We start from the raw sequence: 19,197 nt of genomic DNA, 5'->3' as shown, positions 1-19,197 counted from the left end.
AGTCAACCTCCCCACAGGTCTCTCACCCACATCTCTTTCAACCAGTCCAGGGCCAAGAAATAAACACGGTTTCTTCACATATCTCCCTTTGCCCCATGTGGCTTCCTTAGGTCTCATGGCTCTCCATCCTGTTTCCTTCCTCTTCAAACTCCTCTGCTCAGCTCCACCCTCCTTCTGGGTGGGGCAGAGAACCTGGAACTTCCCCATTTTTAGGGATCACCCTGTTATAGGTGCACTGATGATTTAACAGTGAGTTATCAATACAGCAGTACTTCAGATTAACTAGTAGAAGTGTAATATGTAATAGAAGTGTAATTTTCTATTACAAAATTAAATCTAACTTAATTATTTGCTTTCTTTCTCTTGCTACTAGTAAGAACCCCAGAAGGAAGTATCAGGCTTTATTGTAAAGGTGCTGACACTGTCATTTATGAACGACTACATGCAATGAATCCTTCAATGCAAGAGACGCAGGATGCCCTGGATGTAAGTCTTGCCTCTAATCTTATGTCACAGATTCCTAACTTACTTTCAGGTACTATTTCTTATGTTTGAAATTGCATGGAAAATGTTGACCCTCCCTGATATTGGTGTAATTGGCTAGAGCAGCAAAGTGGGCAGTGGGAATATGATGGGTTCATTCCGGTCCTGCCCCTGCCAGTGCCTTCTTAGGAAATGACCCTGATGCCCTTTGACAGCTTCCAAGTTGGCAGGACCTGCAGGACTGGTTCAGTGAACTTGAGCAAGAACCTTGACCACACGGAACTGTAGTCTCAAAATCTGTGTGGCCCCATGAATTCCACCGTTCATTCATAGCAATGCCATGCCTGGAGTCCTGCTCCTTTTGTTATGAAATCCTTTGACTTTCCTATATCAGGCTTGTTCTCTTCAGATGTGTCCTTGATCCAGTGATACTGCAGTTATTACAAGTGCTTTAGGGATTTCTCTTTTGCAACTGCCTATCAGTTCCCATATTGGTTCTGTAGCAGATGGAGGCCACCCTTCAGACCTTATGTCCCAATTCTACCTCTTGTTTTGTGTCCTTTGGGGAAATAGCTGGTGTCTCAGGTGAATTATTAATTCCTGTGGAAGAGGCGCAGGATAGCTCCTACCAAGGAGGGTGGTGCAAGGAAAAGCTTGTTAGCCTTCCCAGCACATAGCAGGTGCTGATAAAGGTTTGTTTCTTCTCTTTAAGAGTTTGATTGCTTGTGGGGGTTGGTCAGAGGTCTTCAGGAAGAGGCCTGATGAATATGTTATTTACTAAGTGCAGTTAGTAAGTAAATATATGTGTCACTGACGTAGTTATGTCTGTTCAACGTGATTACATTTTCCACATACTTTTTCATTAAAATGTTTTACCCCTGATTGAACATGGGTATTTCAGAACTGGTTTGAGGGAATAGTGCTTGGCTGAGAATTCCTACTTGATGGGGGCTTGAAGAGTCTGCAGGGAAAAATTACAAAGATGTCAGGTCTATGTTTACAACATTACTGCTCTTGTCATTTATTATTTGCATAGTCAATTCTTGGTTCTTAGCAGAAAGGTGTGCCTTTCTCTCCAACTAATTTGGGAACTACAAATACAGACCTAGGATCCTGAGAGCACTGAGAAAAATAGTTATATTTGTACAGAAGTCGTCATCTTTCATGATCTCTTTAAATTTTCTTATTTCAAAGTAAGTCTGCAAACTTGATCTTGAATTTCATAAAATTAACTGTTGTTTGGCTGAATGGATTATCTTTCAAATCAGGTCTTTGCAAGTGAAACTCTCAGAACCCTGTGCCTTTGCTACAAGGAAATTGAAGAAAAAGAATTTGCAGAATGGAATAAAAAGTTTATGGCAGCCAGTGTAGCCTTAACTGACCGAGATGAAGCTCTGGATAAAGTGTATGAGGAGATTGAAAAAGACTTAATTGTGAGTTTTAACCTTCATAACATTTTGCTTCCTGTTTTAAACAGATTTGGAAACTGTATTAAATTTTATTACATTTTTAATCTCATGCTGGAAAGATAATTCTAACTCCAGCCTTTGAAATTGGCAAAATATAACAAGGTCATTTGAGGTTTTATCTGTTCTGCAAGCAAAGTGAATTTGCCATTATGAGAAACTGAAAGACAGAAAACACTGAGAGATTATATCCTCATTTTATTATTTTTAATATCACTTATTAAAATTCCTTGCACTACTGTCTGGTAATTACTTTTAATTACCAGACCCACCCTGGTGGTGTAATGGGTGCCCTTCTGGCCTGCACCCCAGTTCTGAATACATAAATAAAAATCTTAAAAAAAAAAAAAGTGCTGTTACACTTTAAAAAAGAAAAGGTTGTTGGCTGTTTGGTTCAGTGAATTTGTGAAATGCAGTAGCTTTCAATATCTGTGTCCATTAACCTCCCCAAAAGCATTGACATGTATTTTTTTAAAGGTTTTATTTGTGCATATAGAACTGGGGTACAGACCAGAGGTGCAGAGGCGGTGAGAGGATTCACCAGTGACAGAGTGGGGGGCAGAATACGCAGACTGAGGAAGTACATGCTGAGGGGGGCAGAGGGCGGGGCGGGCGGGTCTGGAGAGCTGGGTCACCTCCAGGGCCGGGGACTGAACTCGCACTGAAGCGGCCACGGCTAGCCCCCCAGTGCTGCACTCCAGCCCACTGCCCCATCAGGGAGGGCCTAAGGTGCATTATTTTTGACATAAATTGTACTTGTCAGCCATTTTGGGCTAATTTGCTAATCCCTTTCTTTTAAATGTACACGGCAGCTCTTGGGAGCAACAGCTATTGAAGACAAGCTACAGGATGGCGTTCCAGAAACCATTTCGAAACTTGCAAAAGCTGACATTAAGATTTGGGTGCTTACTGGAGACAAAAAGGGTAATCCATTGTGTAGAGAAGTCAGTCTGTTAACCCACAAATATTCTCAGCTCCTGTTCTCTTGCCAACATGCCCTCCTCAGACTTTGCCTATAAACACCCTCCATTTTCACTGGAACACTTTTCCCTAAGCAATCCTCCGGGATTATTCTAACCTAGACTGAGCCCAGTAGCAGTGTGTGTCTCTTCCGCCTGAGCGCCCGACTATCTTTACTGTGGTTAGTCTTCTCGCCCAGCTAGAAGTGAGCCCCTCCCGGCCGTAGCAGCCTCTTGTCCCTTCACCCTTCCGGACACTTAGTCACAGGTTAGAACACTACAGAACGCTGCATTTTTGCTTTTGTGCCCATTGTATTTATTGAAACGACAATTTTTAAAATAATATGTTTGTTTTTACATCACTTCGTGCCTTTTTCCATCTCAGTTGTAATCCCTGGGGGCTTCCCATCACCAAATCACCCATGTGCCATCACCACAGTCCAGGGCACTTCCCACCCTGTTCCCCACTCCACCCCCGTAAAATATCACTGATTTGTAGTTGTTCATTATTATTCTCTTTTTCTCTCCCCCTCCCCTCATCCTTTATGTTCCTGCTATGAGTGAAACCATCTGGTATTTTTCTTTTTCTTTCTGGCTTATTTCACTAAGCATGATCCCTTCCAGCTCCATCCGTGTTGTTGCGAAAGGCATGAGAAACTATTATATTTTTATAGTTAAGGGATGACTTTTTCTAAATTTAGACTCAAAAAGTTGATGGGCATTGATACTTGGCCCCACAAACCTCCCACAGAAACCAGGTAATTTCTTTCTTTCTTCTGACATCAGCAATAGTTTACCCATTCTGATAAACTAAGGGAGGCATAACCCTGGCCTTAAACAAATAGCAATGGAAGGTGATGCAAAAAGAGAAAAAAATTCTCTCCAGCAGGAGCCTCATGGCAGGATGGATGGAAATCGTACCTTCCCTCTGTAACAGGAAGATTAAACCATGTGAAATGCGTGTGCTCACTACTTCAGTGAACATGTTACATATAACCAGCTACTGTATTTGGTATCAGGTCACATCTTAGCAGTGTAAACATCATGAGCCTACCCTTATCACAGAGAGATTTTTCTTTTAGATTTCTATACATTGCCACCTAAAAACAGCTGTTTGATTGAATCTGACTCGTTAATTAAAAAGTCATCCTTATTAAACAAATTCAGTGATTAAACTCATCTGTAGGAATGACACTTGACATAATCTTGCTCTGTTGCAGAAACTGCTGAAAACATTGGATTTGCCTGTGAACTTCTCACCGAAGAGACCTCTATCCTCTATGGGGAAAATATAAAGTAAGGAAGGACCTGAGGTCTGAGAACAGAAAGCTCTCGTTTGCGTAAAAGCGAAACCAGATGCAGAAGACCTAGCAGATTAGGAAAAATGGAGCTAGAATATCACCTGGGACAGTATCTTGAATGAAACAAGAGACCAACAGGCAGCTCTGAGTTAATGGAGTCCCGCCCTACTTCTAGGAAAGTGTGGGGTCTTTATTTGCCATTTATGGGGGTGTTAATGTCTTACAAGTCTTTGGTGTGGGGCTGGGATATTATGAACAAATTAATATGAACTATTTCACGTGTTGCCTTTTTAAGGAATTTTATCTTATGAAAAAAAAAAAAAAAAACCCACAGTACTGCCTGGAAGGAAGTGAGTGGGTGGTTTGCAGCTGTCTTGTCCAGATGGGGCAGATCTGATGTTTTGAAGCTCAGCTCATGCTGAGACACTCAGCCCCCAGTCAGAGTCACAGCCGACCAGAAAAGGACCCGCGAAAGGCCCCGTTTTACGCAGCTACGTATGCACGAACAATGCCAGGATGTTTGCATGTGGCTCATGCCATTTATTTCTCTGGGTTTTTTTCTCTTACATCCCTGGGGCTGTTACAAGGGCAAATTAATCTGTTACCCAACCCTTGCCTTGTCTGCTAAGATGATAAGGGACTTGGGTGGATTCGTTCTTTTTTTTTTTTTTTTTTTTGAAGATTTATTTATGCACCCAAGAATTAGGGTACAGGCCAGAGGTACTGGTGGTGGGGGGAGGAGGGTGGTGAAAGGATTCATCAGAGGCAGAGTGGGGAGTAGCACGGGGAAAATTCACTGAAATACACTGCTGAGGGGAGCATTGCTGAGGTCTGCGGCGCCATGTGGGTCACCTCTCTGGCCAGGGATCGAACTCCTGCTGAGTGACTTGCTGATAGCTTCATAGTGCTGAGATATTAACCCTTGTGCTACCAGGGAGGCCCTCAGCCTTCATGCTAAAGAAGATAATAGAGTTTCCTCCCCTGCCCATTATTATTAATTTTTTTATTGTCATTATTTCAGTCTTTTTGCAAACCCTTCCAGTCTACCAAGGGGGTAGTTAATTAAAATTAACTACTAATTAAAATTAGTAGGCTTATAAAAAAAATTAGTAGGCTTATAACCTCTTAGATCAGTTTTGTTTGAATACAGGTAGTCAGGTCTCTGCTTTTAGGTTTTTAAAAGTAACATTAGACAGGGACCTCCCTGGTGGCTTAAGGATTAATTCTCAGCAATGACACCACTATTACCCAGCCTGGGAGCTGACCCACAAGGTAGAGACCTCTCTTACCCGCCCACCACTCCCCTCAGCAGTGTATTTCAATCAATCTGCCTGTTCTGCTCCCCACTGTCTCTGGTGAATCCTTTCACCACCACCCCCACCCCTCTCTGGCCTGTATGCCCAGTTCTTATATGCATAAATAAATATTTAAATCTTAAAAAAAAATAAGACAAATATTAATACATTCACTACTAAGTAATTTTGTGGTTTCAAATAATTTGGTTATTAGCCTATGGTCTTGTTCTTTTCCTGTAAATGGAGGTATTAAAGTTTCTGGTTTGTGTTTTCAAAGTGTTCAAAGGGTTCTTTTCTGTCCGAAAGATGAAAGCGTTCTGCAGGGTGGTTGTGTACAGTGTGAACAGATTTATTAATACGGAACTTACACTTAACAATAGTTAAGCTAATTTGTGTTAGGTGTTCTTTTTACCACAATTTAAAAAGAGTGTGTCAAAATTATGTCATGGTCAGGTGCCTGTAGAGATCTTGCACTTAAACACTTCATTCCCTTTCTCTCCAGTGAACTTCTCCAAAAACGGATAGAAACCCAGAGGGACAGAGGTGGGGTCTATGCCAAGTTTGTGCCCCCTGTGGATGAGCCGTTTTTTCCACCTGCTGGAAACCGCGCCTTGATAATCACTGGCTCGTGGTTGGTATGTATCATCCGTGACTCACAAGAGGTCGCTAAGACCCACGGTGGAGGTTCTGAGGTTTCCCACCTGAACCGCCAAGCGACACGTCCCTCACTGTGTATGTAAGAGGTCACGTCCCAAACTTCCCAACTTTGAGGCTTAATTATATGAAAAGTTATAGCTTACCTTTGGCTCACCAGTTCATGGCTTCTCTTTTTTCTTCCGTACATTTTTTTGGTCTGCTCTTAACATTTTAATGTATGTTTTCTAATCAGAACATTATCATCAATGATACCACTTTACGAACTGGATAGTTCTCTTGTGAACGAAGCTCTTGATGTATGTAGAAACTAAACGAGGTGTCATCCTTCCTCTCCGATTTCACAGAATGAAATTCTTCTAGAAAAAAAGGCCAAGAGAAGTAAGATTCTGAAGCTCAAGTTCCCAAGGACAGAAGAAGAAAGACAATTTCGGACACAAAGTAAAAGGAAGATGGAAATTAAGAAAGAGCAGCGGCAGAAGAGCTTTGTGGATCTGGCCTGTGAGTGCAACGCTGTCATCTGCTGCCGGGTCACCCCCAAGCAGAAGGCCATGGTGGTGGACCTGGTGAAGAGGTACAAGAAAGCCATCACGTTGGCGATCGGAGATGGGGCCAACGATGTCAACATGATCAAAAGTGAGTGAGTGCGCCCAGATGAGAGCAGACTACGGGAGCACCTAGGGGAGGTGGGCTGGTTTGTTTCAGGTTTCACTGCTTGGGCTTCTGTCAAGCAGCTGTTTAATCAAGCCACATAGCCATGCTGACATCTGCTCTTGCCCTCAAGGAGCTTACAGTCACCCCCCACAGGAGCAAACAGGTCGTCCCATGGCACCACCTGTAGGGTGCTACAGAGCAGCCACGGTCTCTACGGATGAATCTATCCTTAGTGTTTCCTCCTTTTACATGTTTGGGGGAGGGTCTCTGGTTCTCCTTTCACATTATGTTAGGACTCATTAAAAGTCCTGCTATTTAGCACATTTGGAGAATTTCTGTTGAGTTTGGCATACATTGAATTCTCTTTGGTGTCTAGTTTGAGAATATTCTGTCACTATGCATCTGTTTCTGGGGATCTCTTCTTGCCTTTGGTGATCTGTTGGGACTTGTTCGGTAGGTGGATGGTGTAGGCTCAAGAGTAGCACAACTGGGCCCTCCCTGGTGGCGCAGCAGGTTGAAGCGCAGCACTATGAAGCTACCCACAACCACTGCAGTGTAAGTTCAGTTCCCAGGGGGGGAAGTGACCGATATGGCACAGCAGACGTCTCTTGACTCGCCTGCTGCTCCCCTAAGCAGTGTATTTCAGTCCATCTGTTTGTTCTGATCCCACTCTAGTGAATCCTGTCACCCACTCCCCCACCCAACTCACAAATACAACCTCTGGCCTGCACCCCAGTTCTTGTATGCATAAATATCTATTTTTTAAGATTTATTTATGCATACAGAACTGGGGTATAGGTCAGAGGTTCAGGGGGCAGTGAGAGGATTCACCAGAGACTGGGAGTACATAACAGTCAGACTGACAAAGTACACCGCTGGATGTTTAGACAGAAGTCTGCTGTCCCATGTGGGTCACCTCCCTGGCCAGGATCAAACTCATGTTGTAGTGGCTGTGATAGCTTCTGGTGCTGTGCTTTAACCTGTTGTGCCACCAGGGAGGGTCCTGCATAAATACCTCTTTAAAAAAGAAAAAAAGTAGCACACCTGGGTGCTCTCACCAGCCTCCCAACTCCCCCGGAATTCTGCTAAAGGTCGCTCTGCTGGTTGGGGCACCCTAGGTGCCGAGAATGCAAGGATTGCGCTTTAGGCAGAAGCACAGTTGTGCTGGTGGTAAAGTATGTGGAGCCAAACTCTTAGTGACACATCGAATCCGGCCCTTCCCCAACCCCCACTACGCTGAGGAATCATACTGAAAACGCCCGAATCAGTGAGCCCAGAACAGTTGTTCTCATCTCACTGCCAAAAGCTGTGTCATAGGGGACTTACGCTCAGGCCCGTTTGCTGAAAATAAGAAAATGGTTTCTGCGGTCACCTCCAACTTTGTGAGGATGGTGGGACAGGAGCTACTAGCTACTAGAAGTACCTCCTGTCGTGCAGGCACTGTAAAGGCCTCACCGCTAAGCAGACTTTTAATTCAGCTATGTTGTAACTCATGTGTCTGTCTCTTTCTTTTCTTAGAGTCTCTTCCTCCTCCTTGACATATATACTCAGAATCTTCCGACTTTATCTTCCTCAACAGGAGTCAGCTGTGTGACGTATGTCTTGCTCCTTTATTATGTGTCTGTCACCACTGCCAGTTGAATTCCTCTCCACTGTGTTCTGTGAGTCCTTTTCTACCACAGAGGTGCCTCTGAATTAGACCTGTTTTTCCTGTGTTGCCAGCTCTAGTTTATTTTCCATGGTGTTTAGTTGTGCCAAAAGGGCATCGAACGAAAACATCATTTTTATTCTGTTATAATGTAGCTGTCTAGATGTTGGGGAGAGGGAGGTTCTTTTGCAGATTTTCCATCAGATGATGATTTGTGTTCTGGCTCCCCCCTTGTGAAAAGGATCTCAGAAGAGTCAGCACAGATAGACTGGTAGACTGGTAATTCTTAAAAAGCTTCAACACCTTTATTAAGCTCTACTATGGCGGGTGCTTCTGCACACCGTCTGGGCAAAAAGCAAGGGCACACCAAGAGCTCCTTGGAATCAGCGGCATTATCCAGTAACGTTAGTGCTTTTTTGTGGTTTGTAAAATGCCTCAGCTCTTTCACCTGCACAAAACAGTACACGTAAGTTGTTATTTGTAAAGTAGTCCTCAGAAATGGTCACTGGGCCTCCGTGGCCTAGTGGGTCGAGGCCGCTGCTGCCACACGAGCTTACCTGGCAAGGCTCGAGGACACCCATGGCAGCCCTCTGCCTGTGCCTCGGTGTCCGCTGGCTGGTGGGGGTTGTTTCCCCTTGGCCTAAGTCCCTTAAACTGAACCAACAGCATGAGAGAGTTGGAGGCCTGGAGGAAGTGATTAGTGTGTTGAGGAATTAGGATCACATATGGACCTCAAAAAAAATCAGGGGCCTATTTTGGAGGTTGGGGGGCTTCACAGTGCCTGTCTGTTGCCTTGAGCGACCCCGTGACAGCCAAGTCCATTCTGCTTACTGTCCAGGCCTGCTGAGCGGGGAGCCTGGGCTGGACGCAGGGCCGGTGCTGCTTCCGTGGCTCCAGCAGGGTCTCAGCGCCTAAGCCTGTTCAGAAAGAAGGCAGCTGTGGCTTTGTAATTTAGTCACCCCAGCTGGCCTCGGTGCCGTTTGTGTTTTGACAGGGGTCATAAAGACTGAGTGAGACACAACTGATTCTATTTTGATAGAATTGCAGTGTTACCGGGAGTGAACAAGTCACTGTGTTACGGTTTAACCTTGCCAGATCCCAGGGTCTGCCACCAGTCAGAGCCTTGGCGCTTGTGAGATGGTAGCCGCGCCGATCCGGCAGCCGGGGCTGAGCACCGAGTGGTGGCGCTCGCCAAAGCATGCTCCCCAAGTGCGCTCACTTCCGTGACACTGAAGCGCGGGACCAGCTTCATAACACTCAAAGTTGAAAATATAACAGCTATTGGAACAATGGATAAAATGTGGCTTTCACTTTGATACACTCTGGGGCCTCTGCCCACCACACCCACCCACCCACAGTGCATGTGTTAAGGTCACGCTGGGCCGTAGTGTTTAGTGTCTTGGTTAAAACTGCTTTGATGACATTTGTTGGAGAACTGCAGGTAGCTTAAGCATAAAAAATAATAACTTGAAAAGATACCAAGATGTCTCATGCTGTCCAGGAGGCCAGCCTCAGGAAAATGCTGGAACTAGGACCTGAACACCACCAGGAACCCAGTGTCTTTGTCTCTCTCCTTCACTCTTTATTTTGCTGCCCTTTAGAACTCCACCTCTCACCTCAACAACTTAACGTGTTGCAATTCCACTGCAACACGCCAAACCCTAAGTGCACCCCTCTCCTGGGTCCCGTCGCCAGGGTACACGAGAGCAGCTCTCAGATGCTTTCGTAGAAGTGACTCATCCAGGAAACTGGGCGCTCTGCACTGAATGAAGAACGGGTTTGAGCTGAGTCTAATGTCTGGGGTCCGTCCCCTGCCAGTGGGCTCTCTCCGAGGGTCCCCTGAAGAGCCTTCAGCTGAAGCCTCTGCCCATCCGTCCGCATCCGGGCAGCTAGACAATGGAGATTGGCTCTGTTCCAGAAACATCAGTAAGGGCAGGCAGGCTGGCCCCATTCACCACTGCTTCCATGCTGCCAGTGGGTCAAGGCTGGAAGCCCAATTCACGGAGAGCTGATCAACAAGGCACGTGGTCATCACAGGGCTTTTATTTGCTTTCCCTTTAGAACCAGGGTGGACTGAAGGTTGAGAGTCAGTTCGTAAGGCCTAGCTCACATAACCTACCTGCCTGTGTCTGACTCAGCTCTGGTCAGGGAGGCCCAGCACTCTTGGGTGCCTGGGGCTCGCCTGTGGGTGGGAGAGATGGCTGACGAGTTGGGCAGATAATGCCACTGGAATTTACCACCCACCTGAGCTCCTTTCACAAATATTTATGGAGGCCCAAGCATGTGCTGTAATTAGCAGCTGACACCTCTGACTTTGAGTACAGAGGGTGGGGAACAAGTTATTTCAGGTGTATTGTTCCATGGATGTCTTTGTTCATTGTTTTTGCTATGGAAATATTTTTACCTTCTGTTTTGCCTTGTGATTGTTTCTTCTCCCTCTGCCCTCTAGCTGCCCACATCGGTGTCGGAATAAGCGGGCAAGAAGGCATGCAAGCTGTCATGTCGAGCGACTACTCCTTTGCCCAGTTCAGATACTTGCAGAGGCTGCTGCTGGTTCACGGCCGCTGGTCCTACATAAGGATGTGCAAGTTTCTACGCTATTTCTTCTATAAGAACTTCGCTTTCACTCTGGCTCACTTCTGGTACTCCTTCTTCAACGGGTACTCGGCACAGGTAACCCAACTGTCCCTGTCACTTGAGCAGCACCGTTTGCTTACATAAACAGCCGCCCCTGGCCAAACACGTCTAACTCCTCCTTTGCCATTTTGGCGCTCAAGCTGAACAGTGACCGCGCAGGTTAATGAAGGTCAGAGACTATCTGCTCAGCTGCGTTCTGGTTCTTTAAAAATATCGCCCAAATCAGTGGAATTTTTTTCCTAGTCGACTGGCTTTTGCCCTCACCTTAGATTAGAATACAGGTATCAAATTGTTCAACTCTGCAACTGTAAAATTACCTTGTGACCAGGGGCTACAGCGAGTCTATCAACTTGGGGTGGTGGCAGAGGTACTGTCATGTCTCCAGCTGTTGGTCTGTTTTGCTAAAACGGGAGGGTGGGCATCTGTAGTATGTTAACATGATACAGAAGGTCATCAGTAAAAAGTAACCCTAAGTCAGAGTCTGGAGGCAAACCGGCCCCTCTGATCTCCGCCAGAAGGTGCCAGGAGTGAGGAGCGACCTGGCGCTGGGGCCCTCTCAGGATGTGACCGTAGCCGCTGGGGGAGCCATGCCTTCTGTGCTACCCTGAAGGTGTGCACAGACCTGCCTTTGAGAGCATCATTTCTTACATCCAGTCAAATCCTTTCTTACAAAACCTATCACTGGAACCGCTAGGCCTGCAAGATAAAGAAAATATGTTACTTACGTGCTTTTGGGCTAGGTTTATTTTTCCAGCTCAGTTCACATAAAATCGACTCCTTCTCCAAAAACTTGCTAGAGTCTGTGTTCCCTCCTTCTTACAAGGAAATTCGTTTCAATGGGAAGGTCACTGATTCTGCCCATTCCATAGAAAAAAACAGGTGCCATTTAAAGGTGTAGATGAGGGCTCTTTATTCTGGCAGGGGAAGACCCCACTCAGTCTGGGGACGCCCCCTCTTTGAGGGAGAGGGCAGGCTGGCCACACTTCCCAGAGTGACAGACTCTGGTCTCCCCGCAGACGGCGTACGAGGACTGGTTCATCACCCTGTACAACGTGCTCTACTCCAGCCTGCCTGTGCTGCTCACCGGGCTGCTCGACCAGGTAGGAGCCTCGTGCTGGCCGGGCGCTTCCGACAGGCCCGGCACCTCTGACAGGGTCACAGCAAATATTCCCGTTCACTTGTTTGGTTTTCACTTCATTTGGAGAAAACACTCCTTCTCCTGTTGTTGGGCGGCAAGGTCACAGCCACACTGCCTGCGCTCACAGTAAGAGAACACCGAGTTCCCAGCCCAGGTTCTAAGAGGTCATTTTAACACCTTTTAAAACATGTCTTGTTCCTGAATTGCCCACTTTCTATCTAGAAGCAGTTGTTAGAGACCATGCTTTAATGAATAAAAATAATTTGCAGTCCACTTTGGATAACTTGAAATGAGCAAAAAAAAAAGCTTGGGAAAATATGTGAATATAATCAACCCCTAATAAGAAGTGCTACTTTCTTCCAGGGGGTTAGAAACAGCTTCGCTAGCTAGGTGTTTTTTGACATTGCCCATTCGCTTTCTTTCCATGGGTAGCAAAATAATAAATTTCTCCCTGGCCCCTCCCTGAAGTGAACAGCAAGCAGTGGCGAACTCAGGTATCAAGACTGCTCTCTACACATGAAAATGATTTAGTCTTTGCCCTGCTAAGCTGAACCCCTTGTTTCCTGAGGGAGGGTACAAAGCTTTTGTGTTTTCTGTCAAGGATGTGAGCGACAAGCTGAGCCTGCGCTTCCCTGGGCTGTACGTGGTGGGCCAGAGGGACTTACTGTTCAACTATAAGAAGTTCTTCATCAGCTTGTTGCACGGCGTTTTGACGTCCATGGGTCTCTTCTTCATACCTCTTGGAGCTTATCTGCAGACCGTGGGCCAGGATGGCGAGGCCCCGTCAGACTACCAGTCTTTTGCTGTCACGATTGCCTCTGCTCTTATAATCACAGTCAATTTCCAGGTATGTGGTGGCACTCGGCGTCCTGACACCTGTGTTTCTGTATACACCCAGTGTGTCCATCCACCTGGCTTCCACTCTCCCTCCAGCCTGAGCTGCCCCCACTTTACAAAGTATGGAAGCTGTGTTCACCCCTGTGCCAAGAACCATTCTGCTTCTTGCCTGAGCAAGGATAGTTTGGTTCAGTGTCCAGGCCAAATCAGGCCTAAGTTCCTGCAGTCTATTTTCAGAGTTTCTTCGAACCCTCATTTCACACCAATACCCCAACGTGAGTGCTCTTTTCCCTGCTTTCCCAACAGATTGGCTTAGATACTTCTTACTGGACTTTTGTGAATGCTTTTTCAATTTTTGGAAGCATCGCTCTTTACTTCGGCATCATGTTTGACTCTCACAGTGCCGGGATCCACGTGCTCTTTCCATCTGCATTTCAGTTTACAGGTGGGTATTTCCTAAATGCCAAAGATGTACAGGAAAATATTACTAGTGTAGATTGTGAAGCATCTTAAAAACACAAATCTTTACCACTAAAAATTGCTGTCTGCTCACCACCCTTCTTACCACCATTCAAATTGAACTACACATCTATTCAGTTAGATAGAAACCCGCCCCCGACTCCGGCATTGAAACCTAACATGGATAGGTTACTGGGAAATTGAGTATACGTAAGTTATTAGTAGTGCTGTAAGTTTAATCTTTCTAAAACACTATCTGGAAATACATAGTAAACTATAAAACTTTGTATATTTTGACCCCATATTTCCACTTTGGTAAATATGCCTTGAAGATAAATGAAACACACCAAACTTTAGGAAGGTAACTGACATAAAAGATTGAACCATTGCACCTGATTTTTCTAGTTGTTCACGAATGGAAATAGTTGTTCACCCAAAGCCCTAGCTGATGGGACTATAAAATACCCGTATGATGGCATTCTAGAACCAGAAAGCGGGAAATAAGCATGCAGAGCTATAAGTGAAAGCACAGCATTTTCCAACTTTATAAAATGATGTATTGAACTTTGAGTACATAGCTTTGATTCACTGAATTCAATGGGGGTGGGAGGAAAGTCCTCAGACTAGTCTATTAGTCTATTAGGTTTTATTATGACCAGTTCTGGATTGTAAAAGACATTTGCTGTAAATCTTTATAAAACTAATGGTTTTTTTTTTTTTTTAACTTACAAGTACAAGAAACATTGTGATAAATTTGTCTCTAGAAGATCAGCTATGTGTATAAATACATAATTTACTTGATTGCATTACAGAATTATTTCCTCTGACATAAAGCCCAGATGCAGCAGGAAAAGCCTGGCTCTGTTCAGGTAGATGTGGTTTTTAATTCACACATTGCCAGAACAGCTAATTCTATTACCATGGACAGTATGTTTACTTCTCCATGATTCAACTTCTTGTGGCAAAGAGGATAATGATGCTCAGAGCTGCTCAAGCAGAGTGGTCTATATAAAGGTGTTAACAGAGTGTTAACTGTTACTAGCACTTTAACTTTTGCAATTTAAGCAATGCAATGTCAACACACACATTTGCCTTCTTAGTTTTGCTAACCTACCTTTGATTGCAAAGTAGTCAGTGACAGGGGTGTTTTGAGGAAGGCTCTGAGTAGTAAAACTTGGATTCTGGGATGTTAACTGTAACACGCAAGGCTCACTGTCCTTTGCTGGCCATTCCTCGCAGGCACAGCTTCCAATGCACTGAGGCAGCCGTACATCTGGTTGACCATCATCCTGACCGTGGCTGTGTGCTTACTGCCTGTCGTGGCTATTCGATTCCTGTCCATGACCATCTGGCCATCAGAAAGTGATAAGGTATAGAAAAACAGTGCTCGTCAATCTGAGTGTCCCTCATGGAAACCAAAGCATTTCCTAGAAGCAGCTTTTCTGTAGACATCCAAACTTCTGAGAAGTTTGATATAAAGTTTTTATGGCCACTTCTTTATTTAATTTCAGTCTTGTAGATACTACTGTCTTGTTTTGCTTTGCTTTGTTCTTTGCATGCAAATAGGGTGGGTTTTCCTTATTTACAGAAACATGTCAGGATTCCTTGAGCTGCAACTAGCAGAAGCTGTGACTCAGATGCTTCCGTAATTAGGTAGCGCCTCAACATGTGTAATAATTTGCAGGCTCAGTTGGCTGAGCACCTTGACTTGGAGAAGGGGCTGCTGTTTTATCATCTCTGCCACCTTCAGGCAATCGTGACACAACAGCTAGGCTGGGCATCCTGACATGTCACTATCAGGTGGAAGAGAAAAGGATTATTTTGTAGCTTTCTCTTCCTGCAAAGCTTTTCAGTCAAGGGCCCAGCTGGCTTCTCTCAGATCTCGGCTACAATTAGGCCACATGTATCACAAGTCCAGGGGCAGGCAGGCAACCTTTAGTGCCCTCTAGATCCCCCTTTCCACAAACAGCACCAAGGGAAAGAGGCCTAGAGTGCTTTCTCTCACCAGTTAGCAACCCGATGGGACCAATGTGAAAGGACTCATTTTGGTGAGAGGGAACCTTGGCAGCCTCTCTCCATTTCCTGTACCCCATCAGAAGAGCAGCGGTGGGCGCATCAGTGTGACCCCTGCTCCCAGTCCCGGGTCCCTCAGACCTTCATTGTCTGGCGCCTCAGTTCTTCACCGCCCTGTCCCATCTCCTCATCCCAGATTCAGAAGCACCGCAAGCGGTTGAAAACCGAGCAGCAGTGGCAGCGGCGGCAGAGCGTCTTCCGCAGAGGGGTGTCGGCGCGGCGCTCGGCCTACGCCTTCTCCCACCAGCGGGGCTACGCCGACCTCATCTCCTCCGGGCGCAGCATCCGCAAAAAGCGGGCCCCGCTGGACGCCATCATCGCGGAGGGCCCCGCAGAATACAGGAGGACTGCGGAGAGCTGACAGCTCTGCCTCAGGAGGTCTCCTGCGAGACAGCCGTGAGAGGACGTGCCTGTTTTTTTATGAAAGACTCTCTGGACTTTTTAAAATGGAATCTGTCACAAGGAGGATGAAGAGACAGTCACCTTTATGACAGACTACCTGGGCTGGACTATGAAGCCACAGCAAGGCCGCGGACATCTTCCTGAAAGACCTGTTGTGCAACTGTCTGCATCCCCGACTGGCTGGCCCAGCCTCACCTCAGGCGACAGGAACAGAGGGGGCCGCTGTTTCCCCTCGCAAGGTATTGCATCATAAAGACCACCATCACCATTTCCTGTATTTCGCCTTATTAACAGAGATCGTTTTCTTACTTGGAATGGTAATGACAAGATTCAGTGCTCATCACCTGGAAGCTCAGTGGGCTGGTGACTTTTTCCCAGAGCTGATCATGTTGTTTATTGGCTTAATAATTCACTTCAATGAAGGAAAATGACTTAAAAACGTTTAAGTACAGGTTTCATTTCTCTTTTGGTTTACTGTGGACTAAAGTAGCACATTACATACGTTTACTGTTTCTATCCATGTGTTTAGTCCCTGTTTTCATTTAAAATGATACACTTAAATAGTCATGGACTTTTAAAGAAGTTTTTGGAAACTGAGGAGATCAGTGATAAATTGCAGAATCTTCTGCAAAGCTTTCTTTTGAAAAGCAACCTTTGTGCCTGCCTATATGTGTTCTAGAAGGGCCTTGAACCAGAGACCTCATTCTTTTTGTCACTTGTCTTTTGTCTGGAAGTCACAGTTCTAAGACTAACAGCACATCCTCTTAATATTGTAAACCAGGTAATCATGTAAAATATAACTATTCCTCAACTTCTAATGGGGTTATGTCCCAGTAAGCCCATACAAAAGGTTAAGTTGAAAATGCATTTAATGCGTCTTCCTTTGCCTATTCTACCTGATATGTTCTCAGAACCCTCCAGTTAGACAAAAGCCTTCAACACAAAGCCTGTTTTATAACAGTTGCCTATCTCATGTAATTTATTAAATGCACAGTGAATACCAAAAACACCCCAATTCAAACTTTCAAGTACAGTTTATATTAAATTCATAGTGTTTGCCCCGTCATCAAACCTAAAAATTACGTTCAACCATTGCAAGTCAGGGCCACCCATGCGTGCTCGGAGGTGACAGTTTATTTCCTAAGGCGTTTTGCCATTCTGTGTCTTTCCATACTAGAGACACTATTCTAGGGAAGACATAAAAGTGCTTTCAGTAATCCTGTTAATTGATCACTAGGCTGCAAATGTTCACAATATCAGTCCCTTTGAATTTCTATGAGAAAAATCACGTCATGTCTATAGTTCATTTTCTAGGTAAGATAAAGGAATGAATGCCTCTTTAGTCTTTGGGAATAAATTTCTGAATGTTTACAGCTCCTTCTCATCTTGTAAATATAACTGTTTGTGTTTTTTAAAGAAAAGTTAGCTTGTGTAATTGTCAGTTTGTGATTGTGGGAAAAGTCAACAATGCAAATGTGTCAAATACTTTACACTGTTGGGTGCAATATAAACAATTTGAGAATGCAAATTGCTTTGGATAAATTATTTCTATACTGTAAATCTGAGATTAATGTATATTTTGTTTATAAAATAAAAGCTTTAGTAAAATCTTTCAAAGTATGATCTTTTCAAAATCTCAAGTTCTTTTAGAATAGGGAATATGAAAGAAGGCTCTCGGGCTACAAGGTTTCTGAAGGAACTTAGGGGGTTCTCTGTGGGCAGAGATGACGAACACGGATGGGGGTAAGATCATCTCTGCCCGCAGAGGTGCGTCTCTGGACACTTAAGGGCTTTTTTTCACCACAATAACAAAGGAACCCTAGATGGTCTACGCAAGTGACCGAAGAACGAGGACACCGATGGGCAGGCAAGGAGGCAGCAGGAGACCTGAAGCTTCACGCTGGGGCACGGAGCCTGCTGACCTGGCTGCTGGACAGTGAGGGAAGCAGCGGCCTCCCCCAGAGAGGGCTTCTCTGCCACACAGAGGTGGGAACTTCTTTCAGAAGCATAATTACCAGCAGGCTATAAGACAGCTACTAACTTGGGGGTGCTTTTTAAGTTACAAATCAGCACCTCCTCCCCCCTTCGCTAATGCAATGAACTGCTTATTTCTGGAGCAGAATTGCAAGTCTGTCTCAGGGCAACCCTCTGGAAATGGGGAGAGGTGCGACAAATGAATAGCCTCTGCCAATTTTTTACTGGCATTTACTATTGGCTTATGAGAAAAGGCATGATTTTTTTTTTTTTTTCAAGCAAGGAATGCATCCTGGGGGGCCCTCCCTGGTGGCTCAGGGGTTGAAGTCTTAGCACTATGAGGCTGTGGGCAGCTACTGCACCATGGTCAGGGAGCTGACCCACACAGCGCAGCAGACCTCTCCTGTCTTGCCACTGCTCCCCTCAGCAGTGTATTTTAGTAAGTTAGCCTGTTCTGCTCCCACTCTGTCTCTGGTGAATCCTCTCACCCCCCTGCACCTCTGGCCTGCCTGTACCCCAGTTCTTATATGCATAAATAAATCTTAAAAAAAAAAAAGCATCATGACTTCCAACAACCTAACCCAATACTATTTAAATTGTGTGAGGAATAAATGTTTATAACTGAAGAGCACCACCTAACGGCTCTTGCTGATGTTCAGTACCAGGAACTGTTCAGCAATGACATCCGGTGGGAATAAAGCAGTTTTTAAGAGACGGCAATGTGATAGCAAACTGCACCCCAAGGGATTCTAGTCTATTTTAGCAGCTGCTGCCTTCATGTGGTGTGAAGGAAGCAGAGGAAAACTGCAAGGCAGCTCTAAAATCCTGTCAAGATCTGCTCGAACCTTAGGGTTCAATAAAGCTGCTGGTACATTTACAAGTACAGAAAGGTCTGTCAAAAACACAAGGATGCCTAAGGAGTGGAGGCTAGGAGCTTTAAAGACAAACACTATAAATGATCTTGACTTAAACAGATGTTTCTCTGAAGGACACCTATAAATGGCCAGTAAGCAGATAAAACCTTGCTCACGACGCTGACGTGAGGGGCATGTGCATCCAAACCACAGCACGACAGTACTTCACACCCACTAGGCTGACTATGAAAAATAATAAAAAGCAGAGCATAACAGGTGTTGGTGAGCATGTGGCCAAATCAGAACCCTCAAACGTTGAGTGGCGGGAATGTAGAAGGCTGAGGCCACTGTGGAAAGCAGTTT

The 19,197-nt window shown here is 45.1% G+C and overlaps 1 protein-coding gene and 1 long non-coding RNA gene across 2 annotated transcripts in view; one reads left to right on the top strand and one right to left on the bottom strand.

The window, feature by feature from the left end:
* Nucleotides 1-17,562, top strand: part of ATP8B1 (ATPase, aminophospholipid transporter, class I, type 8B, member 1) — a 53,644-nt gene extending 36,082 nt beyond the window's left edge. Inside the window, exons 16-27 of the mRNA XM_004683935.2 lie at nucleotides 374-486; nucleotides 1,752-1,916; nucleotides 2,762-2,873; nucleotides 4,129-4,204; nucleotides 6,007-6,139; nucleotides 6,506-6,794; nucleotides 10,910-11,133; nucleotides 12,114-12,197; nucleotides 12,837-13,082; nucleotides 13,379-13,517; nucleotides 14,771-14,901; nucleotides 15,741-17,562. Of these exons, the coding sequence (XP_004683992.1) occupies nucleotides 374-486; nucleotides 1,752-1,916; nucleotides 2,762-2,873; nucleotides 4,129-4,204; nucleotides 6,007-6,139; nucleotides 6,506-6,794; nucleotides 10,910-11,133; nucleotides 12,114-12,197; nucleotides 12,837-13,082; nucleotides 13,379-13,517; nucleotides 14,771-14,901; nucleotides 15,741-15,965 (1,937 nt within the window). The 3' untranslated portion in view covers nucleotides 15,966-17,562. The remainder of the gene's footprint in view (nucleotides 1-373; nucleotides 487-1,751; nucleotides 1,917-2,761; nucleotides 2,874-4,128; nucleotides 4,205-6,006; nucleotides 6,140-6,505; nucleotides 6,795-10,909; nucleotides 11,134-12,113; nucleotides 12,198-12,836; nucleotides 13,083-13,378; nucleotides 13,518-14,770; nucleotides 14,902-15,740) is intronic.
* On the bottom strand, nucleotides 404-12,126 carry LOC105853729. The gene is made up of 3 exons (XR_001145514.1): nucleotides 11,823-12,126; nucleotides 6,305-6,517; nucleotides 404-1,444 (listed from the first exon to the last, which is right to left on the bottom strand). It is a non-coding gene; the product is annotated as an uncharacterized LOC105853729 (long non-coding RNA).
* Nucleotides 17,563-19,197: the final 1,635 nt, after the last annotated feature.

The sequence above is a fragment of the Condylura cristata genome, unplaced genomic scaffold, assembly GCF_000260355.1.
Source record: "Condylura cristata isolate star-nosed mole 26May11 unplaced genomic scaffold, ConCri1.0 scaffold00016, whole genome shotgun sequence".
NCBI lineage: Eukaryota > Metazoa > Chordata > Mammalia > Eulipotyphla > Talpidae > Condylura > Condylura cristata.
The sequence above is the reverse complement of the archived record's forward strand: the minus strand, read 5'-3'. Positions and strand labels throughout refer to the sequence as shown.